Below are 25730 nucleotides of genomic sequence, written 5' to 3'. Positions count from 1 at the left end.
TGCAAGGGGAGGAGCAAAGGGGGGCATCCTGCCCTCTGGGGCTTGTTTGGGGCTCATGGTCACAGGGTGGGCAGCAGCTGGGCACAGCACAGGGGGCACTGGGATGGGGCTGAGGGGAAGTGAGGCTGAGGGGAGCCCAGGGACTGCACAGGAGCACATGGAGTGTGGGCTGGTGGGTGTCATCAGCTGGTGGCTGCTCCATCCAAGTAGCTCCTGCTGTAGGCACAAATCCCTGTCTCGCATGGCTGGAGTGCAAGGAACCCCCACACCCTTGGGACAGGCAGAGGCCTTGGCCCTGGGTCATTGCATTTTGGGGGGCTGGGCTGAGCCCCCTGGTGCAGGCAGAGCCTTGGGGAATGGCTGGGCACCAGCTGAAGCTCTCAGATTGTTTTTTATTTTCATATAAACAAGACAGAACCCGAAGCAGCATTAAGTTAAAAAATAAAAAAAAGAGCAGGAAGAAGAGTGGGGGATCGGGGGGGGACCGGGCCGCCCAGGCCATGCTCAGACCCACCCCCAGTAGTGTGAGCCCCCCCGGGCCGTGTCCCCACGCCTGCCAGGCGCTGCAGTGCTATGGGGCAGGAGGGAGCGAGCATCGGTTGGTTTGGCACGGCCCGGGATGAGGGGCACGGCAGGGCCTGCAGCTGCCCCAGCCCCACACCCCCCATGCCTCCCCTCAACCTTCCTGTCCAAAGTCCTCAGTGAATTTCTTCACTTTGAGGAGATCCTCCACGTTGACGGTGGGGCGGGTGGTGGCCAGCGAGCGCAGCATGTCTGCCTGCAATACACGTGGGTGGGCATGTGGCTCAGACCAGGCAAGGGCACAGGATAGGGAACCCCATGGCAGTGGGGCACCTTTGCGCCGTGGCAGCAGCACTGACCACCGGTGGGAGCTGCCTGGCAGACCCAAGGCCCTTTCCTGTCTCCCAGCCATCCTCTGTGGGGCTCAGGACTCCAGGGGGGTAGACTGCGGGTTTGCGTCCACCCCCAGGAGCCACAGCACTGCCTGGCCCTTGGCCTGGAGGATGAACAAGGAAGTGGCCAGGCCAAAGCTGTGGAGGGGACACTTACCTTGCAGACAATGGGCTCCATCAGCTTGTCACTGGGCACTTCCATCCAGGTCATCTCAGTGGCCCCAGGGTCACCGGGCGAGCACGGCGTCAGGAGATCATCCACGAGGGCACCGGGGGTGGTGCGGGAGGGGCCGCGGACCTGCACACAGCCAGCGGCACGTGGCACAGAGCTCGGGGTGGGGGCACAGCAGCTGCAGTGCCTCCCCCCCGGGACCACCCCGGGCCCTGGCAGCCCCCGCTCACCTTCTTGAAGTGTGTGGCCGACTGCACCTTGCGCACGGGCTGCATCAGGGCGTCGCGCACGATGATGCTGATGTCGGCCCCCGAGTAGCCCTCGGTCTTGCGGGCGAGCTCCTGGATGTCGGCGTCCGTCAGCGAGTGCGGGGTGTTCCCCAGGTGCAGCCGGAACATCTGCGCCCGCGCCATCTCCTCGGGCAAGGGGATGTAGATCCTCTTCTCGAACCTGGGGGCACGAGGGATGAGCCCCAATTCCAGCCCTTGCTGGGGGCCTGGCACAGGGGGCTGCATGTGGGGCTCACCTTCTCCTGATGGCTGAGTCCAGCACCCAGGGGATGTTGGTGGCACCCAGCACCAGAATCCCGTCGCTGCTGTTCCCCACACCTGCAGGCAAATGGCTCAGAACAACCTCCAGGGATTCTCTGAATCCTCCGGTTCTGCCTGCCCCATCCTGCTCCCACCCATCCCTGGGACAGGCCCCCTCCCACCTTGCATCTGCACCAGGAACTCAGTCTTGATACGCCGGGCTGCCTCACTCTCATTCTCATTGCGGGAGCCACACAGTGAGTCCACCTCATCGATGAAGATGATGGAGGGCTTGTGCTGCCTCGCCAGCTCAAACAGGTTCTTCACCAGTCTGGGAACAAAGCAGAGGATGGGTCCTCGCTCAGAGACCCTCCTCAGCACCAACATGGCAGCCCCACATTCCTGCCATCCTGGGAACCCCACACTGGCAGCAAGGGAAGTGCCCCAGCAAGGGCTGTGGGGCCCCTCAAGGGGCTGTGCTCTCCCCTGGGACCCTGTTAGGGATTAAAGTAAGTCTAATTATAGGTTACCAGAAATTAATAATGTAGAGTTAAGTTTAATTAGGACTTGCTCACAGCTTGGCAGGGATAAGCCATCCTTGAAGCTCGCTGTACGTGAGCTGTAAATGAATTCTGAGCATGGACAGATGGGAAATCTTCAGATAAGAGCTGCAACTCTAGAGAGCCCCAAAGCTGCCCCAAGCTGGAGCATGATAGCAGTTAGTTAAGACAAGGAGACGGAATCCAGTTAAGTGTTAGAAGACCCCAGCTTAAAATTGCTGTTGGACGGAGCAGTCTGTAAAGATGAGGGAGCACAGGCTATGAGGGAAGAGACTCAGGGATTGCTTTGCTCCGACCCTCTCTCAAGGCACCAACTCCCAATTCTTTAACAGCCCCGATGCTGTGGCCACGTCCCTGCTGCCAACTTACTTCTCACTCTCCCCCAGCCACTTCGACATCAGGTCAGAGGATGACACAGAGAAGAAGGTGGAGTTGTTGGCCTCAGTGGCCACAGCCTTGGCCAGGTAGGACTTGCCAGTGCCAGGCGGCCCAAAGAGCAGGATCCCGCGCCAGGGCGTGCGCTTCCCTGCGGCAGAGACCGGGGTCAGGCCTCCCCATCCCAGCCCAGATCCGTGCTGGGATCACCCACGGAGGGGTCACCTCCTGCACAGCCCCCTCCCACTACCATGGCCTCACCTGTGAACAGGTGTGGGAACTTGATGGGCAGGATCACGGCCTCCTTCAGGGCTTCCTTGGCTCCCTCCAGCCCGGCCACGTCACTCCACCGCACATTGGGCTTCTCTATCATGATGGCACCTGTGAGGGTGTGACTCTGCTCACATGGCCGCAGAGATGGGCATGGAGAGCAGCGAGAGCCAGAGTCCCTACTCACACTCACAATCTCACCTCCCCTCAGCACAGAAGCTGTGCTGAGCAGGCCACACCTGGGCCCCAGTCCCACAGCCTGTCCCTCTCCCCACAGCCACGCCTCGACAGGGCTGTCAGTGAATCCCTCCTCAACCCCACAGGGTCAAACCCACCACAGCCTCTCTCACCCATCAGCTGCTCCTGCAGCTTCTTCTTCTCAGGGTTCTCGCCCTCGCTGTCACTGTCACTCCTGGAGACAGGGGAGAGGGTTCAGGAGTGGGACTGGCACTGGTGTGGCAAGGGGAATACTGCCAGCTCCACGGCCAGACAGGGGATCTCGCGTTGCCCTCGTCCCCCACGCACCCCTTGTTGTCATTCTGTGCTTCTCTGACAGGCCTCTTGCCGTGCCTGTCCTTGCTCCGCAGGTACTCCTTCAGCTTCTCCGCCCGGTCCAGGTACTGCACGCACTTGGCTCGGATGCTCTCCTTGGCCTTGTCGCTGTGAGCCTCATCTGCAGGGACCCCCAGGCGTCACCCGGAGCCCCCCGAGCACCGGAGCCCCCCCAGATCCCTGGCCGGACTCACATTTGATGGCGTGCAGGAAGTACTCCACGGCGTGCTGGTACAGCCGCAGCGCCTCCTCGTAGTTCTTGGCCTTGTCCTCCTCAGTGGCTTTGGTGACCAGGTCGATGGCTTTCTGCGAGCGGGGGAGCGCCGTGAGCACCGGGCACCGGCGGAGCCCCTCCCCACCGCCAGGGGCCAGGCCGGGCCCGCTAGCAACGGGGCTCTTCCGCTGCGCCCACCTCCCTCCCCACCGCGCCGGCACCGGGGCTCAGCAGGGCTCGGCCATCTCAGCGGAGCCCTGCACCGGGGCCGGGTGAGGCCTTTCCCCGGCCGGCACGGCGCCGGGGCCCGGTGAGGCCTGTCCGCTGGGCCGTGCGGAGGCCCCGCGAGAAGGGCGCGCGGTGTCGGCGCTGCCGGAGCCTCATCCCCGTGCCGGTGCCCGCGGTCGGTACCTGCAGGGTGGACGTTGTCATCGCATCGCCCGGTGCGGCCGCTCCGGCGGCCCCGGGACGGCGGCGGCGGCGGCGGCGACTGCGGCTGCGCGCGGCCCCGCGCCCCCTGCCGGCGCCTCCGGAACCGACACCCCGCCCAGTGCGCGTGGGGAGCCCCGCCTACAAAACGGGCGTGGTTCACATAACCACGCCCATTGTAGATTTAGGTGTGCTGGAGGCGTGGTCCCGCGTGGACACGCCCATTTAACAGAGGGTTTTTTACGGGGCGTGGTTTCTCATGGCCCCGCCTATTGAGGCCCCGCCCTGCGGGCCCCAAGTGCGCGCGAACACCCCGAAAACACGTGACCACGCCTGTGTGCTTGTGTTTGTGTATTTTTTACGTGTTTATGTGTGCATATTCATGTGTGTGTGTGTTCATGAGTGCTTACGTGTGTGTATGTGTGCATGTTCGAGTGTCTGTGTGTGTGTGCATGCCCAGGTACACACCCCCAAACACCTGCAGGTACCTGTGCTCACTGCTGTGCCCACCTGTCCCACAGCTGAACTGGCCCCTCTGGCCCTGTTGTAAAAGTTGCCCTGAGAAATCCCCATAGAGATCCCACCCCAGTTTCCCCAGAGATCTCCCCATTCCTTACAGAGACTCCTCCCCAGTCCCTCCATCATCCCCAGAGACTCCCCCAGTCTCCTCAGCTTCTCCAGAGACCTCCTCCCCACTCCTTCCAGAGACCCTTATTCCTCCCATGTCCCCACACCAGACTCAGTGAGACCCGGAGCCCCTGGAAAAGGCAATCTGATATAAATAGCGATTTACAAAGAATACAAAAATAGGAGGGGGGGCAGCACCCCGAGCCAGCACCCCACAGGACCCCACAGCACCCCTGGCCAGCACAGGCCCCCCTAAGCAGAGAACTGTGCAGGAGTTTGGCTGGGGGGTACTGGGGTCCCGGCAGAAGGGGCAGCCCTGGAGGACCCTCCCACTTTGGCCCTACCTGGGCCCCCCAGCCCTGCAGGTGTGGGGGCTGCCCCCAAAGGGAGGGAAAGTACAAAAAGCGAAAAGTGCATCAATCTACATGTCCTGCCCCGGGGGATCCCGCAGTGGAGGGGCACAGGCAGCAGGGGCTGGGGAGGGGCAGCCCCGGGAGGGTCCCCTGCAGCCCCGGCCCCAGGCAGAGACACGGCGTTTGTTCAGCCTTTGGGAGATTTGGGGGTCACTGTTGGGGGGCAATAGGGCATGGGGGGGAGGCCAAGCCCCAGGGACCAGGACCCTGGGCCAGAGCATCCCCTTTGAACCCCTGAGTGCCCCCTGTAAGACAAATGAGCAGGGAGTGGAGACCCTGTCATGCAGCAATGGGGGGTCCCACAGCCCCAGCCCTGTCCCATGTGGGGACAATGTGACCTCTTTGGGGGAAGCCCCAAGGCAGGAGGACACTGGCACCCCTAGACACGAGTTGGGGGCACCAGGGGTCCCCCAGGCTGGGGGGCTGAGCTGGCCCCGCTCCAAGGCACAGGCGGTGAGATCAGTAATGGCTTCAGCCCCGGGGGGATTAAAGCTGGTGTGTGTACCCCGAACACCCCGGGGCACTGGGGGGGCCGGGAGCGCTGGTGTGGGGCAGGAGGGGCTCACCCCCTGCAGCTGTGCTGCCACGTTCCCGGCAGGTCTCAGGGCAGCAATCCCAGCTCAGCAAGGCACCGATGGAACAGGAGAGGTTGGGGGGCCCTCTGTGACCCCCAGCTGGTTCGTGACAGGGCGAGGGGGCTGGGCCACCTACGCCAACAGCCCCATGCGGGTGACTTTGGCCGAGAGGAAGGTGTGCAGGACGAAGACGATGGGCTTGGGGCAGGAGTGCAGGTCCAGCGCCTGGGGGGAGACAGAGAGTGTTGTCACCTGCCCCAATGTCCCACTGCGGGCACTGGGGATTGCAGGGCTGGGGGTTCCAACTAGCCAAACCCAGTGAGTCTGGGCAGCTAGGATGCTGCGGGGATGGGGGAAAGCAGGAGAAAGCAGGGGGTCCCCTGGAGGAAGAGCCTGTCTGCCCCCTCCTTACCAGCTCCCCCTCAGGGCCCCCGAAATCCAGGTAGAGGGTCCTGATGCCGTCATCCGCAGACATCTTCAGCCGCTCGTAGGGGTAGCGGAACAGGACGCTGGAGCCAGGCTCGTCCCGGGAGATGGTGAACCCGCCCTCGTAGTGGATGGAGAGCTGGACCTCCTGCCCGCCCAGCGTGCAGCCTGCGGGCACAGCTGCTGTCAGCCCTGGATGGGAGCACGGGGGGAGCCGGGGGGTCCCAGCACCGCGGCACTCACCCACAGTCACCTCCTTGATCAGCTCGGCAGCGGCGTGGCAGCCCTGCACCAGGACGCGCGTCCATGCGGACAGGTCCCGGTGGGTCTCCACGCGGAAAACATGCATCTCCACGCCCTGGCGGGAGCCTGTCCGCGTGGCAAACGTCAGCTCCGAGCCCAGCGCGGGCGAGCGGCGCCCCGAGCCTGAGTGCACCAGCCTGGAGAGAAAGCGGGTGGGTAGGGGTCAGGGGTGTGACGGCAGAGCCGGCACCGTGTCACCCCATCGGCGTTTTGGTGTCTCTTCCCTGCTCGGAGGCAGAGCCACGGCCTGAGGGGGCCCAGTCCCAGCTCACCTGGTGGCCACCAGCGGGTAGCTGTGGCAGGGCGAGGCCCAGGCGTCCCTGGTCCAGGGCATCCCATCGTACAGCAGCAGGTCCTTCTCTGTCACTGCCATGAGCACTGGCCGCCACTGCTGCCGCCCGCCGTCCAGGCGTGCCTGCCGGGCACCAGGGCACCATGAGGGGTGCCAGGGGCTGCAGGCACCCGCCACAGCCCAGGAACCCAACCCCTGAGCCCATGGGCACGTGGACCCCAACCCAGTGGTTCCTCATTGCTGGGAAGCATCCACAGCGCTGCCATCCTGGGAAACAAAGCTGGGAGCAGCCCTCAGCTCACCACACTGCCAGGGCCAGCTGCAGCTTTCAGGCAGTGAATTCATGGAATAGGGAGGGTGTGATGAGGGGTTCCATCTGGAAAATCCCAGTGGGAGAAGGGGCTGAGGGCATGGGAAATGCTGCCATCATCGAGGCACAGCTGGATGGGAGAGCAGCAGAGCCAGTGCCCAAGCTGGGCTCTCTGGCTGCATCCACAGGCCCAGTAGCATCCTCGGCATGTCCCGTTGGCACTGCTGTCCCTGGGAGCACCCTGGCACATCCCATCAGTGCATACCTGCTCAGCCAGCCAGGCGATGTGCTTCACCTCCCGGCCGCCAGCCGTGGGGCTGCCAGAGCCCAGCATGGCATTGAGCTCGGCCAGGACCTGGGGCAGCAGCGCAGTGATGTTGGCGTGCAAGGCACTGAACCAGGCGTGGGCCGTGGCCGTGTCCCGGCACCGCAGCACCAGCGTGTTCCGGCTGTCCGGCGAGTGCAGCTCGATCAGCCTGCGAGGGGACAGGGACACGGCCCGGGGTGGGACATCAGCACCGGCCCAGGGAGCCCCTGCCTGTGCCCAGCACAGCAAACTGGCTGCACTGGTTTGGGGCTTCCACTGTGCATTTCCATCTGCCAGGGCTTTTAGCCCTCATTTTAAGGCAGAGGGGCTGCCAAGGGCCTGGGAGGGAACATGGCCCAGCCCTGGCCCTGGCCAAACCCTCTGGAGTGTCCTTCCACAGCTCAGTGGGCAAAGCAGGAGATCATGGCCTCAGTGAGGGGCAGCCCCCAGCTGTGCCCAGGGTGTCCTTGGGGTGCAGGGTCCCTCACACTGGCACTGGTGGGCAGACCCAGCCCTGTCCTGGGGATCTCTGGGGAGCAGGATCTCCCACACCGGCACCACCGGCAGCCCCTGCCCTCACCTGTTCTCCAGGTCTGGCATGCTGAGGTTCCGGGCAGCGAAGCACATCTTGAGGGGGATCACTTTGCGGTCCCGGGGGCCCTGGTGCTGGGGGGACCCCGAGTCCTCGCTGCCACTCAGGCTGGGGGACTGCGGGGCCGCCCCCTCCCACGGCAGGTCTGACACCAGTGATGGCTTCTTGATGTAGGGGGTCACCTCCCGCATGAACTTCACTGAGGGGGAATGGGGGCACAGTCAGGCCTGAGGAGGGTCCTGCACCCCCACGCCACAGCCCCATGCCCAGGGTTATCTGATAGGGTGACGTGACCCTCACACACCAAGGCTTGGAGGGTCTTGGGGGGTCCCCACCCTGTCCGGGTCAGGGATGTCCCGAGTGAAGGACGGTGCTGGCAGCTCATCCCGCTGCCGGCGCGGGTGTAGGAAGGGGAAGGCGCCACAGGACAATGGTGCTGGGCGGGAGGTCAGGCTGCAGCCCATCCTGGTCCCATCCTGCCCTGCCGCTGTCGGAGCAGCCAGGACTGTGCCCGCCAAGTTTCCAGCGCTGCTGGCGCTGCTGAGCCGGCACTGCCGCTCACATCCCGACGGCAGCCGGCCTCCGCTCCGCAGGGCGAGGACGAGGGTGTGCAGCCAAGACATCCCGGCTCCACGCGCCTCTCCAGGCCGGGAAGGAAGGAAGGAGGCACCAGCTCCAGCTCCTGCTCCCCCCGGACTGTCCCAGCCCAGCACCACCCCGCTGACAGCAGCCCTGGACCCCCGCCCGGCTCTCGGCCGGCCCGCGCCAAGCCCCGGCAGCCTCGGCCAAGGGAGGGACACGCTGAGGACAGAGATGGGGCAGTGAGAGGGAAAACCAAACCAAAACAGCAAACAGGCTGCACTGCACTGGGAAGCAAGTGGTGAAAGGATCCTGGAGTCGGCACAATGCCACAGCCAGGCCCTCTGGAGGGGGAGCAACACTGGTGGTGGGGCCCAGGCTGTGCTGCTGCCAATCCTTCACTGCGGGGCTGCCGGGTGGGAAGAGGGAGTAAGGATGGGACAGCAGGGACAGGGAGTGGGCAGCCCCCCACTAGCCCCCCACCTTCCCACCAGTTCTGCTGAGCCATAGTGCTGACACGAGGTGCTTGCCCTTGCTGTGGGCAGCACATGAGTTAATATTAGCTGCCGCCGTGCTGATCCCGGGATTACCGCTGTCCCCGCACCCCTAATCCCGCTGCCGGGCCGGGCAGGGCAGGGCAGGGAGCGCCGCGGGCAGCAGCACAGCCAGCAGCTCCCGCTGCGGGGCCTCGGCAGATGTTTGCCAGATGTGGGCAGCTGCCTCCAGCACTGGGAGGGAGCTCAGCCCATGGGGGCTCCAGCTCACAGCGCTGCGACCCTGCAGTGCAGGCACTGACCCCGATGGAGTCAGGAGAGTGAGAGGTCAAGCTGGGCAGCCAGCAGTGCTGGGGCCTGAGTGCTGTGCCAGGGCGCTGCCAGAGGAGCGTGGGTGCCCCGTGGTGACTGGGAATGGTGGATGCCCAGGACTGTGTCTGCCCATGGTGGGGGCAGCAGAACTGGCTCCCCGTTTTCAGTGGGATGCATCCATGGTGCAGGGCAGGACATGGAGCACCTTGTGCCAGCAGGCACGTGGGTGGGGGCACCTACAACCACCCCTTTTGCTTCTGGCGAGCTGGTGACCAGCACACAGCTGCACCAGCACCGCCACTGCTGGCCCGGCACAGCCACCATCACCCCGGCACAGCCACTGCCGCCCCACCCACGCGCTCACCACAGAGGAAACCCAGCTGTCGCCAGCGCCCCTCGCCTGTCCCGCGGCAGGAAGGCGGCTGCTCGGGCTGCACGGCAATGCCGGCTGCACACCGGCCTCACCGGGGCCGAGCCCTGCACCCAGCAGGGAGCACTCAGCACAGGTTTCCCCAGGCTTGTGCCCGGCCGTGCCCCAGGCAGTGCCCACGGCCGGCACCGCACCCACAGCTCCCCGCAGGGGCGGAAGGGCTCCCTTCCCCCAGGGCAGCAGATGGGTCCTGTGCTCGGTGTGGGCCCTGAGGCCAAACCCAGCCCCCAGCATGGGTGACACCGGCCCCACGGAGATGCTGTATGGGGGCTGATGGCTCCCCCTCCGCCACTGGCACAGAGCCTGGGAGAAGCTCTGGCACTTGACAGGGTGGTGAGGAGGGATAGGGCTGGATGCCAAGGCCAGTGTCCCCCACCAGCTCCTCTCTGGGCCCTGCTGATACCCGTTGACCACCAGATGGTCCCACCACAGCCATCGGACCAGCAGTGCCCAGCCACAGTGAGAGGGAAGGGAAGGGAAGGGAAGGGAAGGGAAGGGAAGGGAAGGGAAGGGAAGGGAAGGGAAGGGAAGGGAAGGGAAGGGAAGGGAAGGGAAGGGAAGGGAAGGGAAGGGAAGGGAAGGGAAGGGAAGGGAAGGGAAGGGAAGGGAAGGGAAGGGAAGGGAAGGGAAGGGAAGGGAAGGGAAGGGAAGGGAAGGGAAGGGAAGGGAAGGGAAGGAAAGGAAAGGAAAGGAAAGGAAAGGAAAGGAAAGGAAAGGAAAGGAAAGGAAAGGAAAGGAAAGGAAAGGAAAGGAAAGGAAAGGAAAGGAAAGGAAAGGAAAGGAAAGGAAAGGAAAGGAAAGGAAAGGAAAGGAAAGGAAAGGAAAGGAAAGGAAAGGAAAGGAAAGGAAAGGAAAGGAAAAGGCGTCTGCCACGGCGCCTGTGCCCATGGCGGAAACGAGGGACAAACACACCACGAGCTGGAGCTCCTGTGGGACAGGATCAAACGGCTGGGCAGCACGAGGAAGGACGTGCTGAATCAGGCACGGGGTCCCGTGGGGACTCTTGCTGTGTCCAACAGCAGCCCCGACCAAAGCAGCAAGCCCAACGCCTCTGCCCCACCTCGGCCCCTGCAGCGCCCCAGCCGTGGCCAAGCACCTCGTGCCAGGTGTGCCAGCACTGGGGAGCCCGGCCATGTCCCCTCATGTCCACAGTGCAGTGTGTCAGGAGCACATGCAAAGCAGCAGCACCGGTTCTGTACCCTGTGCCCAATGGGCACCATGTCCATGGAACAGCCTCATGCAGCGGAGGACAGATGGACACGCCAGGACACCAGGACGGTGTGTGTGGCCCCACAGCACTGTACGGCCCACCCTGACCCCCGCCACAGGGGGCTGGTGTCCTCACGGTGCCCCATGGCACAAGCCCCGTGCCGCGCCGCCGGGCTGGGCAGGTCCTGCCCGAGCTTGTCAGGCTGCCGGGAACAGGTCGGGCAGGAGCTGGTGGCTCCGTCAGGCCAGTCCCGAGCCAGCTGTGCTGTGGGCACAGGGCCCACGGGGACACCGAGCCCGCGGGGAGGCTGAGCCCGCAGGGACACGGGGAGACCCTGCACCGATACCCGGGGTCACAGCCCTCCGTGGGGACAATCAGCCAGCCTGGGGATCCTGCCACCAAGGATAGGAGACAACCTGTTCAGGGCGACGCCACGGCCAGGGGACACCGAGTCTATCCTGGGGGACCCCAAGTCTGTCTGTGAGGACCCCAGATCTTTCTCTGAGGGACCCAAGTCCGTCCTGAAGGGACACAATCAGTGGAGATGCCCTGTCCTTGTCCCCTGCTGTCAGGGGTCCCCATCCTGCCACAGAGGGAACAGCCCGACCAGGGGGGACACCCCAGTCGCTGTCCCCGTGGCTGGGGGGCCCACCGTGGGTTGGGGATTCTGGGGGTACACACAGTCGCCAGGACTGGGGTGGGGGCAGTGGCGTCCCACACCCGGAAAAGGGACCCAAAGGGGGTCCGGGAGCCCGGTGACAGCGGCAGGGAGGTGTGCTGGGAGCCGGTAACGGTGGGGGAGCACCAGGGCGGGGGACAGGAGAGGACCAGGGGCCCGTAACGGGGATCCGGAGGGAGAGGAAGGGGTTTAGGCGTTACCTTCAAGGATGACCTCCCTCCCGGCTCTCTTCAGCGCCTGCACAGCTTGATCGTGGGTGGCATCGCGGAGATCGACGCCGTTAACAGCGAGGATGGCGTCGCCTAACCGGAGCGCCCCGCTCCTTTCCGCCGCCAATCCCGGGAAGATCCGTGAGATCAGCACCGGCATCCGATTCTCCCGACCTCCCTTAATGCTGATCCCGAGCCCTCCCGCCTCCGCTTTCACCACCCGCACCCTCCTCACGCCACCGGGCGCCGCCGCCTCCGCGTTGCCGTTCACCACGCCGTTCACCACCGACGGATCGCCGGTCCCCGGTTCCGCCGTTAAGCTCAGAGTTTCCCCGGTCAGTTCCGCCGACACGCGAACCCAGCGTTCCCGCAGGAGCAGCTCCAGCAGCCCCGTTTTACAAGCCCGGGTCCACACGGCCATGCCGCCGCCGCCGCCGCCGCCGCCGCCGGTCACCGGGGAAGGGGCGTGGCCTGGGGAGAGGGCGCGGCTTGCGGCCACGCCCCCGCCCGCATGGCGCGCTGCGGTAGGCTCTGGGGCACGGGGGGGACGGGGTGGGGCCGCCCCGCCCCCGCCTCCGCCGCCACCAATCAGAGGTGGCGACTAAGCCGCCGCTGCTGTGATTGGTCGCAGCGGAGGGCGGGGCCTAGGGAGCCGCGCCCCCGCACGCCATGTCTGGCGCCGAGATTATTTGGCGCGCTGCGATTTATTTTATGAGATGTGCTTTGAATCTCCCGTATTTTCCGGGGATCCCCGATTTCTCTCCCTCCATCCTGGGGGAATGACGCTTCCCTGCCCCACGCAACACCCACAGACTCCCGTCCTCAGGGAATGAAGCTTCCCGGCCCCAGGCAGCACCCACGGACCCACGCGCCCACTGGGGAGAGAGAAGCCAACACTGGGATTAGACACTGGGAGGGAAAAGGGATGGAAGGTGGGGTATCACCTTGTCCCCGCAGCGCCGGGGAGGACAACCGGAAGGATATGAAGATCGTGATGACATGATGGTGGTGTGACAACAGGGAGTCACGCACAAGGATGAGCCCTGAGCCTGGGCATGTACAGAACAGTGAGGTTTTATTCCTACAGCACCTTAAGAAAATTCTTACAGTGCCCCAGGAAGGCAGCACAGAGACAGTTCCCGAGGTTGGAGTGGCTTCTTCTGCTCTCAGGTGCCAAATTTCTTCTGTTGGACAGGCAGAGGCAGCTGGGTTTTGAAGTCCATGATGGGTCGTTCCACCACAACCAGGCAGTTCTCGTCCAGCAGATCCATGAAGAGCAGTGGCTACAAAGCAGGAGATGGGAATCATGGAATCAGGAAATGGTTTAGGGTGGAAGGGACCTTAAAAGGATCTTGTTCCACCCCCTGCCATGGGCAGGGACACCTTCTGCTAGCCCAGGCTGCTCCAAGCACCATCCAACCTGGCCTTGGACATTTCCAGGGATCCAGGGGCAGTCACAGCTTCTCTGGGCACCCTGTGCCAGGGCCTCCCCACCTCACAGGGAACAATTCCATCCCACTATCCTATCTAACCCTGGCCTCTGGCAGTGGGAAGCCATTCCCCCTTTGTCCTGTCCATACCCTTGCTCAAAGTCCCTCTCCAGAGCCTGAGCAACTCCTTGACACCATAACCCACCTGGAATTTCTTGCAGATCTTGAAGGCGTGGAGCTGCCGCTTCCTGGCCGTCTCTGGGAGCTGCTTCAGGGCGCTCTGGTTCATCAGGAGGGCGCTGTCGTCGGGCAGGGGCTGTGAGAGCGGGCACAACGCAGGTCAGTGCTCCCACAGGAGCACAACCCGGGTCAGCGCTCCCACAGGAGCACACCCCAGGTCAGCGCTCCCACAGGAGCACTGCCCAGGCTCCCCCGGCCCCGCCAGCTCACCAGGGACTTGTCAAGGATGCAGAGCAGGTAGGTGTCATGGAGCAGGATGTGTGCGGGGTTCTTGGGGTTGAAGGTGATGTGTGTGATGGGCGAGTCCCGCTCCAGCCAGGTGCGGTGCAGCCCCCGGCTCTGCACGGCGCGGCTCCAGTTGGTGTACTGCTTCTCGGGGATGCTGAACTCCAACAGCTGACAGGACAGCAGGGACACGGGCGGCTCAGGGGTGTCTGCTCCTGGCAGCACCCCCATGCCAGCAGCTCCAGCCAAGCCGAAAAGCCCTGAAGGCAGGGAGACAGGCACAGGGAAGGGGACAGGGCCACGAGAGCTCAAGCAGGAGAGCTCCTACCTGCTGGTCCGAGTAGGCAATGACGAGGTTGTTGGTGCTGGGGTGGATGGCGAGGGCCGATACGGCGCAGTCGTAGGTGGGCACCACGCAGTGATGCTGCAGGAGGAGACAGTGCACTGAGGGGACCCACTGGGGCCACCACTGACACATCTCCCACATGCCCACCCCTGACCAGAACCTCCGGGACTGCCTCTGACCCCCTTTCCCTCACACCCACCCCAGCCCCTGCTCCAGAGATGCAGTGGTGGCTCCCAGGGGGGCCCTGCCTGCTAAGCCCCCCATCCCACACCCCCTGAGGCTGGGGGGTCACTCCCAGGCCCACCTTGAAGCATTTCAGGTTGTAGACGTGAATGGCCCAGTCGCCACTGACAGCTGCCAGCCAGTGCCCGTCCGCGCTCGGCGCCAGCAGGTAAACGGCCTCAGAGCAGCCTGCAGAGACCCTCGGGCTGAGAGGGGTGCTGGCAGCCCCAAACCCGAGAGACACCCAGCCCCACGTCCCCCCTGACTGCCCAGTGCCAGGCCACGAAGGCACAAACACTCCCAGGAGAGACTCACACACCTCTCAGGGCAGGAAAGGGGGACACCCCACCTCTGCACCCACAGGGGAGAGGGACGTGGAGCCCAGGAACTCCCAGCACCACCCCAGCTCACACCTGAGGGTGGCTGCAGTGTGTGCAGGTGTTTGCAGCCCCCCGGCTCCAGCAGCTGGAAGACGTGGACACATCCTCGAGCAGAGGCGACAAAGAGGCTCTCGGAGTCGGCAGAGAACTGGAGCTGGTAGGCTGGAGGCAGCAGCTTGGGCACTTTGGGGACCTGGGAGTGGGGAGAATGCAGCCCTGGCAGTCACCCCACTGTCACCCACACTGCCCACGAGTGACACTGGCCACGCCAGCCCCCAGGACCCCACAGCCCCCCAGCCCTCTGACCTTCCTGAGGCTGACGCCGTCCCCGTCGCAGCGCACACGGTACAGCTGGAACCGGGAGGCCGTGGAGTAGCCGACCCAGGTGCCGCAGGGTGAGACGCAGCTGCAGTAGATGTGCTCTGGGCCCTGGGAATGCCACAGGACTGAGGGGGGCCCGAGGGACCCTCAGAGCCCAGCACACACCCCTCAGCTGCCCCAGAGGCACCCCAGCCCCGTCAGACCTACCTTGCTCTTGAGCTGCACGAGGTGCTCGGGCATCCGGCACAAGGGAAGGACCTCGCCGTCCTTTCCTGGGAAAGGAACCACACAGACCATCAGTGAGAGTGGGAAAACCACACGGGGCTCTTTGAGCAGCTGGGGATCCTGGGGGAGTGCCCAGACCCTTCCCTGAGGCTCAGGACAGTTCAGTCCCAAAATCCTGTTGGCAGCATGGGCTGTGCCAGGGAGCTGACACTGGAGAGCTGCACCTGTGACTCACCAGTCTCCTCAGTGGAGCCGAGTCTCCAGAGCTCCAGGTACTGGGAGAACTGGAAGAGGAGCAGCCGGGCTTTCCTGGCACAGGAGACGAGGCGTCGCTGCGTGGAAAAACAGGCAGGATGTCATGGACCCACAGCCTGGCACAGCGGGCTGAGGCACAGCCAGAATGCCCGGGGGGGCTGGAGACTCCAGGCGGGGGAGTGCAGGGAAATCAGGTCCCGTGGGATGGGAGCCTGGAGATGGAGACCCAGCAGGACCAGCAAGACCAGCTTGACAACTTCTACTGCTCCTTGGCAGGATGTTCCAGGAAAGGAGACACAACGGGGCAGAGGAGGGACAGGGACCCAGGCACAGAGAAGGAACCCTGGCAGGGCAATGAGGGCACCTGGAGGGGCAAGGAGATCCAGCGCTGCCAGCCCCACCAGCTCCAAGACCCCAGTCCATGCATCACTCACATGGGGGAAGGTGAATTTTCGGAGCACTGCATCATAGCCCTTCTTCTGCACCTTCTCCATCAGCGGGCGGATCACCAGCTGGGCGTCCAGGCCTGGAAGTCAAGCACAGGTCAGCTGAGCCAGTACTGGGAGGGGAGATCCAGTCCAGTCCCGGTGCTGCCAGCAGTCCTACCCCCGGAGATGAGGGCGGTGGGGCTGTGTGCCACGGCCCGCACGTCGTGGCTGTGGAACTGGAAGGTCTTTGTCCGCACCCAGCGTTTCTCCGGCCCGCCCAGCTTCACCGGCAGCAGCTGCAGCTGGTAGGTGGCCCCAGTCGAGGTGCCCACGACGATGCTGTCCTCCTTCTGCGGAGGAAAACGGGACAAGGGTGTGGGAGCAGATTGGGAACAACACGAGGGCACTGCTGGGGGGCACAGAGTGTGCCAGGGAGGGACCTGGGGGTATCACCCACCTCTGACACAGCCAGCGAGAGCACGGCCGAGGTGCTGATGGTGTGGGACTCTGCCAGCGTGCCCTGCTGCCAGTCCCAGAACTGCACCCTCCCAAAGGAGTCGGCACTGACCACGGTGCCGCCGGAGAGGAGGGCGACGGCCCACACCACACACTCGCGCTTGGCCTTCTCCACCTGGTGGTTCACCATGATCCTCTGCACCGTCTGGCCTGGCGTGGGAGAAGGTTGGGGGTGGCTGGGGGATCCCCCAGAGCACGGCATGGCCGGTGGGTGCCAGCGGTCCCGGGGGATGGGATGGGGCTACTCCTGGGACAGGAGGTACCTGAAGTGACGTCGATCACACGGAAGAAATCGATGGAGCCAGCCACGATGTGAGTGCCCGAGGGGTGCCAGGACAGGCTCAGGACACGACCTGGGGAGGGAAGATCCGCGTGAGAGCCTGTGGGCTCACACCCCCGGTCACCGGGACGCCTGGAGGGACAGAGGGATGGGGCTGCAGCCAGGACCCACCTTTCCGCCTGTCCAGGTTCTGCTCAAACTGGATCCCCCCTGGAATGACTTGGAAGATCTTAACAGAGCCGTCCTCGCAGCCGATCTGGGGGGGTCGGGATCAGCGCAGGGCCCAGCGGGACCATCTCCCCCCGCCCCGCAGCCGCTCCCGGCGGCACTCACCGCCAGCTGGGTGCCCGTGCTGTTGGCCACCATGCTCCAGATGGGTCCCCCGCCGCCATCCACGCCGCGGCCCGCGCTCAGCCCCGACAGGTCGTACTCGGTGATGTCCCCGCTGAGCCCGGCCCCGAACAGCCGGTCCCCGGCCGCCCAGCACAGCGACTCCACCGACCGCGCCTCGTGCCCGGGGATCACCTGTGCAGGGACGGGGTCACGGCACGGTACGGACCGGTACCACCCGGTACGGATCAGCGGGGCCAGCTAAAGCCCGGTACAGCCTCGGTGAGGCTCGACACTGCCCAGTACAGGCTTGGTCCTGATCCGTAGGGCCAAGCAGAGCCTGGTCCCGGCTCGATACGGCCCGGCTCGGCTCGGTACACGCCCAGTATAGGCTCGGAACCGATCGGAAGGACCAAGCAAGCACGGTACAGGCTAGGTACGTGCCCGGTACAAGCTCGATAAAGGCCGGTATGGCTCAGTACAGGCGTGGTACAGCCCGGTACGGCCCATGCCGGCGTCCTCACCTTCTCCTGGAAGTAGTTGGCGGCGAAGCTGTACACCTCGACGGCGCCGTCGGTGCGGGCCAGGGCCAGGCGGGCGCCGCGGGGCTGGCAGGCGAGGCAGCGCACGCCCGCCGGCACCAGCCCGAAGAACCGCACCCGGTGCACCTCGAACTCGCCCATCGCGCTCCGCCGGCTCCGGCGCCGCTCCGCTCCCGGTCCCGGCCCCGCTCCGCCCCACGTGCGCGCGGCGCGCCGGAACCGGAGCTGCCCCGGGCGCCGCGCGGCACCGGAAGCGGAAGCGGCGGCGCGGCGGGAGATTCGGGCGCTGCCGGCGGCGGGTGCGGGAGCGGGGCCGGGGCGGCGCGGCGGGGGCGCTGCCGGGGGCGAGCGCACAGTGCAGGCGGGAGGGATCCTGTCCCGAGAGACCCGGCCGGGCTGCCCCGGGCCGTCCCCGCGGCACCGGCGCCGCTGGAGGGCACCAGCGCCCCGCGCAACCGGGGGGCGCAGGGCACGGGAGTGCAGGGCTCGGGGCGCCCGCGGAAAGGATCCGGGCTTTGGGGGCTGGGTGTCCGGGGCAGGCTGCAGGGCCCGTAGGGGGGTCTGGGTCGTGGTTTTGGGCATGGGGGTCTCCGGGGCCCGGGGAGGGGATGGGGCTGGGGGGGTCTGGGTTCTGGGCACGGCGGCTGCGGGTGCTGGGGGGACAGTAGGACCCGTTACGGGGAGATGTGGGCTTGGGGATCTGTGGGGCCCAGGGGGGGCTGAAGGGTCTGGGGAGATTCTATAGGGCCTGGGGGGTTGGATCTCGGGATCTGTGAGCCCAGAACAGGGTCTGTGCATAGGGGGAGTCTGTGGGACCCCGAGAGGGGAAGGGCCAGGGGCTCTGCTCCCCTACCCACTCCCCCTGCCCTGACTGTGTCTCTGCAGCCCCTGGCAGGGCCCGGCATGGTGCAGATCGTCATCTCCAGGTGAGCCTGTGGGTCTTGTCCCCGTGACCCCTGTGCCTGCTGGGGCCTGGGTGACCCTCCTCATGTCTCCCACAGCGCTGGCACGGGGGCCCTGGCACAGTGGGTGCTGGTGGAGCTGCAGGGCGAGGTGGAGCCCCGACAGAGCGGGGACCTGGCCGGGAGCCTGCTGGGAGACCTGCACTACACCTGTGAGGTGAGGCTGGTCACCGCCGGGACCTGCCGGGGACAGCCCAGCCCAGCCTCACCCTCTGCTCTCCCCAGGGCATCCCTGTGCTCATCGTGGGTCACCACATCCTCTATGGGAAGGTGGTGCAGCTGGAGAAGCCGTTTGCTGTGCTGGTGAAGCAGGGAGGAGCCCCCCAGCCCAGCCCCACAGAGCCCCACGGCCACTACACTGTTACTGCCCTCATCAAAACCAAACTGCTCTTCAAAACCCGCCCCAAGCCCATCATCACCCACGTGCCCAAGAAGGTGTGAGGGGAAGGATGTGGGCTATGAACTGTGATCTGCTGCTGGAAAGAGCAGCAGGAACTTGGAGAGATCCAGGACCTCATCCTTATGCTGCACAGGGGACGCTGTGGCTGCTTTGTCCTGTGTCTGGGTACCTGGAGCCCTTCCTGGGTCACTTGTCCTCCCCAAAATGACTCTTCTCAGAGAGCAACCAACCTCTTGGCCACAGGCCCTGTGGGTCACCCCAGGGGACACGCGGACTTCCTGTGACCCTGGGCAGGGGTCTCCCACAGTGTCCAGCAGGTCCCAGGGATCCATGGAAGTGCCATATGGAGATGTCTTCTTCTACCTTCTCCCTGCAGCTCTAGGGACACCAGTGCCACGCAGGGACTCAGGACCAAGCTCCCTCAAGTCGGGCAGGGGGGCCAGGCACCCTCCCCAAAACACGCCGTGTGCCCTCACTTCAAGTCTTTATTTCCACAACTCCATCAGGATATAAAAACCAGCTTTTTCCACCCGAAATATGGAAAAAAATCCCCCTGGCAGGTTCAAAAATAAATAGATTTACAAACCATTTGCGAGAATACCAAAGAGCTACAAAAGTCTTCTAAAAAACCTTGTATTAAATTAAACAAAAACCAGCTAAAAGCTCCGTCATAGAAAGGGGTTTTTATCCAAGTCCTGAAAAAAGGACCCACAGGTGAATTCCCTGGGAAGGGGAAAGTTGGGAAGCACCTTGCCTAAATCCCCATCTTCCCACAGTTGGGAAGGTAGCGGGGTGGGAGTGATGGGGCTGTGTGTTGGCCAGAGACCCTTTGGGGCTACGTCATGCTCTGGCCAACACACTGCCCCCCCCAGTTTTCCCAGTTTCTCCATGCCAGGATTCCCCCTCGGCTCTTTGGCAAAGCTGAAGGAACCTGCTGCCCTCCCGGAGCAGCCAGACCCCCAAAAGGCCTGGGGGGCTCCCCGTGGGTACGTGCCCGCACGCAGCCGTGGGGCAGAGGCAGCACCAGCCAGCAGTGCTGGCACTGTGCTGGACGGAGACCGTGTGTCCTGGGGATGGGAAGTGCTGTAGCACCATGGAGATGGGACTGAAATCCCTGTAAAAAGCACCAAAGGGTGGAAAATTCTGGAGTGGGGCGTGGGGAGCGCAGCCAGCAGCGCTCCACACCAGGATGCTCCATAGGGCACAGCTGGGATGTAGCTGGCAGCACCTGGCTGGGTGATGAGCAGCCCTGGCTCAGCTTCTCTGTGGCCAGCTTGGGATGGAAAATTGAAAATATAGGAAGAATGTACATCTTAATAAAGAGAAAAAGCAAGATTTCAAGATCTGATGAGAAATGCCAAGGGTTGGGAGCGCACCGCGCTGCCCAGCAGCTCCGGGATTGGGAAAAAGGGGACTGGGGGTGTTCACTCCAGCATGTGGGACCACCCCAGCACCTGGTGGTTCTGGGATGAGGAAGAGGGGATGGGGGGTTGTTACCCTGACACATTGGATTGCCATGGCACATGAGATGACCCTGGCATGGGACCACCCCATGGTTAGACCTCGGTGAAGACCAGCCTGCACTGCTCCTGCCTCTTGCCACAGCGGCGGGCAACGATGGCCAGGTAGAGGGTGAGCAGGGCCACCCAGTAGCAGGCATAAAGGATGGCACCTGAGACGAGGAAGGCCACCTCGGTCTCGCTGAAGAGGTCCTGGCTGTAGGCGGTGTAGGCCAGCCCGCCCAGCAGCACCGCCACCCACACCGACACTGGCAGCAGCCCCACAAAGTTCACCACAATGGTGCGGCGCCCTGAGGTGCCCCAGCCCGACTTGTTGATGGTGGCAATGGCAAAGATTTTGGCGGGCAGCAGGCTGGACATGTAGAGGAGGGCATAGAGGGACATGAAGATCATCTCAGCATTGCCCCGCAGGAAGCAGGCGTAGGTGGCCTTGATGACACCCACCAGCTGCACTGTCAGCAGGAACAGGAGGATGTTCCAGATGCGGCCGCGGTAGAAGAGCTGGATGACGGTGGCGATGAGGAAGAAGGGGAAGAAGCCGGTGACCACCGACTCGTAGGTCATCCAGAGGTGATGCTTGTGGAACCAGAGTGCATTGTAGAGCCATTCACGGAAGTAGGATTTGCTCCAGCGGGTCTGCTGGTTGAGCCAGCGCAGGTACCGCGTGGGTGTCTCCGTCAGGCACTTGGAGCGAGCCGTGTACTTGGTCCGGTAGCCCAGGCTGAGCACGCGGTTGGTGAGGTGCCGGTCATCCCCGAAGCTGCACTTGCTGCCCAGGAAGGTCTGGTGGTACCAGTCCTCGAGGAACTGCTGCAGCAGCGCGTTGCGGTACATGCCCAGGGGGCCGCTGATGCACTGCACGCACCCAAAGTACGACTGGCACGCGCGCTCCACGTTGAAGGCCATCCAGTACCGCACGCTGCTCAGGAAGGAGAGCCACGAGTCGTACTTGTTCAGGATCTGCAGAGGGGATGGATGTGAGTCCCGGCAGTGCTGCAGCCCCCTGGGACCCCAAGGCCTGCCCTCGCCGCCCCGGGGTGCCCTCCCTCATGCCAGGGTACCTGGACATCGCCACCGACGCCACCGACACGGGGGTCGGCCTCCAGGATGCGGAGCATCTCGGCGGTGCAGGCGGGGTCCAGCACCGTGTCTGAGTCACACACCTGGGGGCAGAGGGAATGTCGAGCCCCGCTCCTGCCGCCCACGCGCGCCCGGCAGACAGCCCAGCCCACAGCCAGGCAAGCCTGAGCCACGGACGGCGAGACCAGGCAGAGCCCCGGAGACCAGCAGGCGATGGCAGGGAGCAGAGCACCCACTGGTACCGGGGCACTGCTGCCCAGGACACCTGCACTGAGGGAGGTCCTGTCCCAGTCACCACATGTGGGGACCTGGCATCCTGTGCCACACTGTCCCAAGGGATGACACTATAGCAGGCCATGTGCTGAGAAGGTGATGGGACACCCCTGGGCAGCAGTGTGGGCAGGGCTCAGCACCTCAACCACCCCAGTGCCAGTTGCCCCCAGCCCTGGTGGATCATGGGCAGTACATGGGGCCAGATTTGGTTCCAGGCACCCAGATGCTCCTGAGGATTCCCGGGACTGCTCCCATTCCACCCACAGCCCCTCTGCCTGGGCAAGCAGGCAGGATGCTCACTGCCCACATCCCCCCAGCCCATGCATGCACCTGGATATAGTCCACGGAGTCTCCAAGCGCCCGAAAGGCCGTGTACATCACCTCCCGCTTCCCGCCCCACTTCTGGAGGATGCAGGAGTAGGTGTTGCTGCGGACCAGTGCCTGAACACAGGCCAGCCCTTCCCGCAGCCCAGCCTCCGTCTCCCCCTCGCCCTGCTCATGGAAGTTGCTCTTCCAGATGTAGCTGCCAGAGTGCTCGGAGCCCATCACGTCCCGGAAGATGTCCAGCATGTAGGTGTCGTCGGGGCCGTTGCCGTCCACCACCATCACCACTTTGAGGTCGGGGAAGGCGATGCGCTTGACGGAGCGTAGGCACTTGGTCAGGTAGTCGGGATCCTCCTGGAAGGCGGCAATGCAGAGGGCCACCGAGCGCCCCGGCCGCACCGGCTGCCCCTCGCCCCGCATGCGCCGGTGCTCCAGGAAGGCGAAGAGGCTCTGGATGAAGAGGTGCAGCCCCAGGATGGCCCCGTAGAGCCCGAAGGAGAGGTAGTGCTTCTCCGTGTGGATGAACTGGTACCCTGTGACGTAGGCAGCCAGGATTCCCCCCAGCACCGCCACGGCGAAGAGGCTGGTCCCCACGACTCGCAGGGCCGTGGAGAGGCTCCCTGGCATCTGGGGGGACACGGGGCACCATCAGTGCAGGGGGACATCCTCCCCACCAGGTCACCCAGAACAAAAGCGGGGTGGCCCTGCTCCTCTGCTGCCCCACAGCCACCCTGTCCCTCACCCGTCACTGGTTTGGGGGTGACACCTTCACTGTGTCACAGGGACAGAGGAGGTGTGGGGGTCCCACACACCCCACTGTGCGTGGCGCCAAGTGAGGTGTAGGGGTCCCGAGTACCCCACTGTGTACGGTGCCAGCACCCCCCATCCACCCAAGCAGGAGCACGGCTGCTCGCTAGGCGATGGCTGGGCTGGAGGACAGGGAAGGGCACGGGGATGTCAGGGACCAGGGGAAATCACGGCCGCCCGGAGCCCTCCTCCACCCCGAGCGCATGCGGTGGGACCCCCGGCTGCGGGGATGGCAGCAGCCAGACCCTCACCCCGCTGCCAGATGGGACGAGCAGCGCGGGCAGGACGGGACTGCGGAGGCGCACCGGGACGCGGGCAGGGGGTGCGGGCAGGTCGGGGGTGCACGAACGAGCACGTGGGGGGGTGCGGGCGGGGCGCAGAGCCAGCCCCAGGGACCCCCGGCGGCACCTCCCGAGCAGCCCCCTCCGGCTTCCCCCCGCTCCCGCAGCCCCCGGCGCTCCCGGCTCCTCCCGGTCCCGCAGCCCCCGGCGCTCCCGACTGCCCGTTACCCCCCGGCCCCGCAGCCTCCTGTGCTGCCGATCTCGCAGCACCGCGGGGGCACCCCGAGCCGGCACCAGCGGGGCCGGGAGGGAGAAGGAGGGACCGGGACTCACCGTGGAAGTGCCGGTGGTGGTACCGCCGCTCCCCACCCGCCGCCGCCGCTGTGCGCCCGGCCCGGCCCGTGCGGCCCCTTTATACCGCGGCGGGGCCGGCACCGCCCGCAGCCCGCGGGGGCCCCGCCCGGCACCGGCACCGGCACCGGCACCGCCGGCACCGCCCCCGGCACCAGCACCGGCACCGGCTCCAGCTCCGCCCGCAACCCCCGGGAACCCGCCCCGCACCGGCAGTACCTGGCACCGGCCCCAGCCCCGCACTGCGGGAGTGATGACCGGCACCGGCAGCACCGGCGGCACCGGTAACAGCGGCACCAGTGCTGCACCGTCACTGGCACCGTCACAGGCATCACGGCACAGCTGCTATACCGGCAGCACCGGCGGCGGCTTCTGGTGCTGCACCGGAACCGGCATCACCTTCGCCCGGCACCGGCATCAAGAGCCACGGGCACCGGCACAGAGCCACGGGGCAGGGACCGGCCACTCCATCTCCCCCCGCCCCGCTCTTGGGGCCCCCTCTCATGACACCCACATGTCACCTTCCTGTGTCACCGTGTCCCTCCGCGGCGTAAGCCACCCGTGTCACTCTGTCCTCGTGGCGGGTGGTTGCCGGGGCAGGACCAGGGTCATCCCGGGGACAGCAGCACTTAGTCCCTGTGCTGGCCTGATGGCAGGGGACAGCCCGCTCCTGGAGGGGCCATTCTGAGTCTGTGGGAGGCACAGCCTCGACTCGGGGCTCAAATTCAGCACTTTTGGGTTTCTCACCCCAATCGTCTCCTGCTGTGCTGGGAACTGCGTGCGAGGTAACGCCGGGGTTGGGCCAGGAGACTCCAAGCACGAGGAGCTGGGAAAGGGGATCCCTGCAGCAGGAGCACCCCGTGCAGGCAGAACCCCGTCACTGACAGCCCCGGCACCGTGGTGATGTTGTCTGGGAGCTTCCCCAGCGCCTGGAGTGAGGTGTGAGGAACCGGTGAGCCCACAGATGGGACAGGGACGTGCCGGGACTCTCGGCACCACCAGCGGGGCTCCCACATAGCCATGGTGGGGCACAGCGGGGCACAGCGGGGCCAGACTGGCATGGTCACGCCTGTGCCACCACCACGGTGCTGGGACAAGAGACGAGGCAGCGTGTCTGCAGCCCTCCCTGTGCCCTCATCAGGGACCCCTCACTTTTCCCTGTGCCTGTGGCTGCTCCAGATGGAAACCAAACTCTCTCCATCTCTGGCACAGCTGCTGCCTTACTTGCAGTGGCAGGACAGCTGGGCACATTCTTGCTCCTGGAGGCAGGATGGCTGGACAGTGCCCAGCCAGTGCATCAAATCAGGAGGCTTTTCATTCCAAATTCCCCCTCTGCCATTCACAGCAGGCCCTGGACAGGCACAGCTGGTACAGCAGCACCCAGTGCGTGCCTATGATCTGACACCAGTGCCAGGAGTAATGAGGAGTGCTTGGCCATCCACTCTTGGGTGAGGAGAATGGGCTCTTGTTGCTTGTGCACTCACAGCAAGACACAGCACCGGGTGGAGACATGGCCAGGACTCCCGACCTTGCAGGGAAGGGGGGTGCCAGAGCCCCCCCACTTGGCAGGACACAGGACAGCTGGGAAATGCACCCCTGGGGCTGTGCATCGCAGGGCTGGGCTGCACAGTGCCAGGGGAGCAAGGGGGCCACCAAGCTGGGTCCCTGAGGACTCCGCTCCCCCACACTGCAGGTGCCAGGAATGGGGCCCATGGTGCTGCAGCACTCATGGTGCTGCAGACTGCCCTTCCTGGAGGGAGGACGTAGCTCTGATGTTGGGGTATCCCTGAGTATGTGGTGGTGTGGTGTGGTGTGGTGGTCCCAGCCGTGTACCCTGCAGGGTCTCTTAGCCCCTCCTCAGCATGGAGGGGCTCTTGGTGCCACACCAGAGAGGCCCATCCTCACACCCTGTGGTGAGGGAGCCCCCGGACCCTTCAGCATCCTTGTGGTGTGAGTACAGTGCCAAGGAGGGGCCATGGAATTCCACTCTGGAGGTGCAGACAGCAGAGCCCCCCTCCCTCCCGAGCCCCCTCAGGGACAGCCACACATTTGGTGCTTCCAAAGGGAGCCTGAAGCATTGGCTCTGCCAGCTGCTTGCCCAACTCAGGGCTCACCCTGGGGCTGATGCCACCCTTCCACAGGACACAGGGGCTGGGGACATGGCCATGATGGCACCCACGAGTTCTGCATGGCCCCACAGACATCACAGACACAGGGC

General features: G+C 64.9%; 5 protein-coding genes across 7 annotated transcripts; 1 reads left to right on the top strand and 4 right to left on the bottom strand.

Moving 5' to 3' along the window:
• Nucleotides 1-372: 372 nt before the first annotated feature.
• On the bottom strand, nt 373-4111 carry VPS4A (vacuolar protein sorting 4 homolog A). Its single transcript, XM_066194833.1, has 11 exons — nt 3999-4111; nt 3568-3679; nt 3347-3494; nt 3172-3233; nt 2813-2932; nt 2546-2702; nt 1799-1947; nt 1613-1694; nt 1317-1536; nt 1072-1212; nt 373-778 (listed from the first exon to the last, which is right to left on the bottom strand). The coding sequence occupies exons 1-11, from the start codon at nt 4017-4019 to the stop codon at nt 677-679; spliced, it is 1314 nt and encodes a 437-aa protein (XP_066050930.1). The 5' UTR covers nt 4020-4111; the 3' UTR covers nt 373-676.
• Nucleotides 4112-4772: 661 nt separating this feature from the next.
• Nucleotides 4773-12287, bottom strand: SNTB2 (syntrophin beta 2). The gene is given in 8 exon segments (XM_066194831.1): nt 4773-5856; nt 6044-6225; nt 6301-6497; nt 6633-6775; nt 7228-7438; nt 7850-8060; nt 11766-12233; nt 12236-12287. Coding segments are annotated over 8 exon segments (1557 nt in total). The 3' UTR covers nt 4773-5763.
• A 526-nt stretch (nt 12288-12813) lies between these two features.
• UTP4 (UTP4 small subunit processome component) lies at nt 12814-17712 on the bottom strand. Its single transcript, XM_066194820.1, has 16 exons — nt 17497-17712; nt 16976-17167; nt 16814-16898; nt 16626-16715; nt 16304-16512; nt 16025-16196; nt 15853-15944; nt 15399-15495; nt 15146-15210; nt 14924-15046; nt 14651-14810; nt 14320-14426; nt 13998-14093; nt 13655-13840; nt 13410-13520; nt 12814-13057 (listed from the first exon to the last, which is right to left on the bottom strand). Exons 1-16 carry the CDS (start codon nt 17653-17655, stop codon nt 12941-12943), a joined length of 2061 nt encoding a protein of 686 aa, XP_066050917.1. The 5' UTR covers nt 17656-17712; the 3' UTR covers nt 12814-12940.
• Nucleotides 17713-17776: 64 nt separating this feature from the next.
• CHTF8 (chromosome transmission fidelity factor 8) lies at nt 17777-20277 on the top strand. 2 transcript variants are annotated; one of them, XM_066194838.1, is made up of 5 exons: nt 17777-17813; nt 18400-18440; nt 18516-18633; nt 18702-18911; nt 19010-19257. In XM_066194838.1, exons 2-5 carry the CDS (start codon nt 18418-18420, stop codon nt 19082-19084), a joined length of 426 nt encoding a protein of 141 aa, XP_066050935.1. In that variant the 5' UTR covers nt 17777-17813; nt 18400-18417; the 3' UTR covers nt 19085-19257. The 2 variants fall into 2 exon arrangements, with proteins under 2 accessions (XP_066050935.1, XP_066050936.1); XM_066194839.1 differs by having other exon boundaries at nt 18702-20277.
• HAS3 (hyaluronan synthase 3) lies at nt 19347-23530 on the bottom strand. Of its 2 annotated transcripts, XM_066194829.1 has the most exons (4): nt 23495-23530; nt 22080-22700; nt 21458-21559; nt 19347-21356 (listed from the first exon to the last, which is right to left on the bottom strand). In XM_066194829.1, the coding sequence occupies exons 2-4, from the start codon at nt 22698-22700 to the stop codon at nt 20433-20435; spliced, it is 1647 nt and encodes a 548-aa protein (XP_066050926.1). In that variant the 5' UTR covers nt 23495-23530; the 3' UTR covers nt 19347-20432. The 2 variants fall into 2 exon arrangements, with proteins under 2 accessions (XP_066050926.1, XP_066050927.1); XM_066194830.1 differs by lacking the exon at nt 21458-21559.
• Nucleotides 23531-25730: the final 2200 nt, after the last annotated feature.

This window comes from Chamaea fasciata, unplaced genomic scaffold (genome assembly GCF_029207755.1).
Source record: "Chamaea fasciata isolate MVZ Bird 193981 ecotype frontalis unplaced genomic scaffold, bChaFas1.0.hap1 SCAF_12, whole genome shotgun sequence".
Taxonomy (NCBI): Eukaryota; Metazoa; Chordata; class Aves; order Passeriformes; family Sylviidae; genus Chamaea; species Chamaea fasciata.
This window is presented reverse-complemented; position numbering and strand designations above follow the sequence as displayed.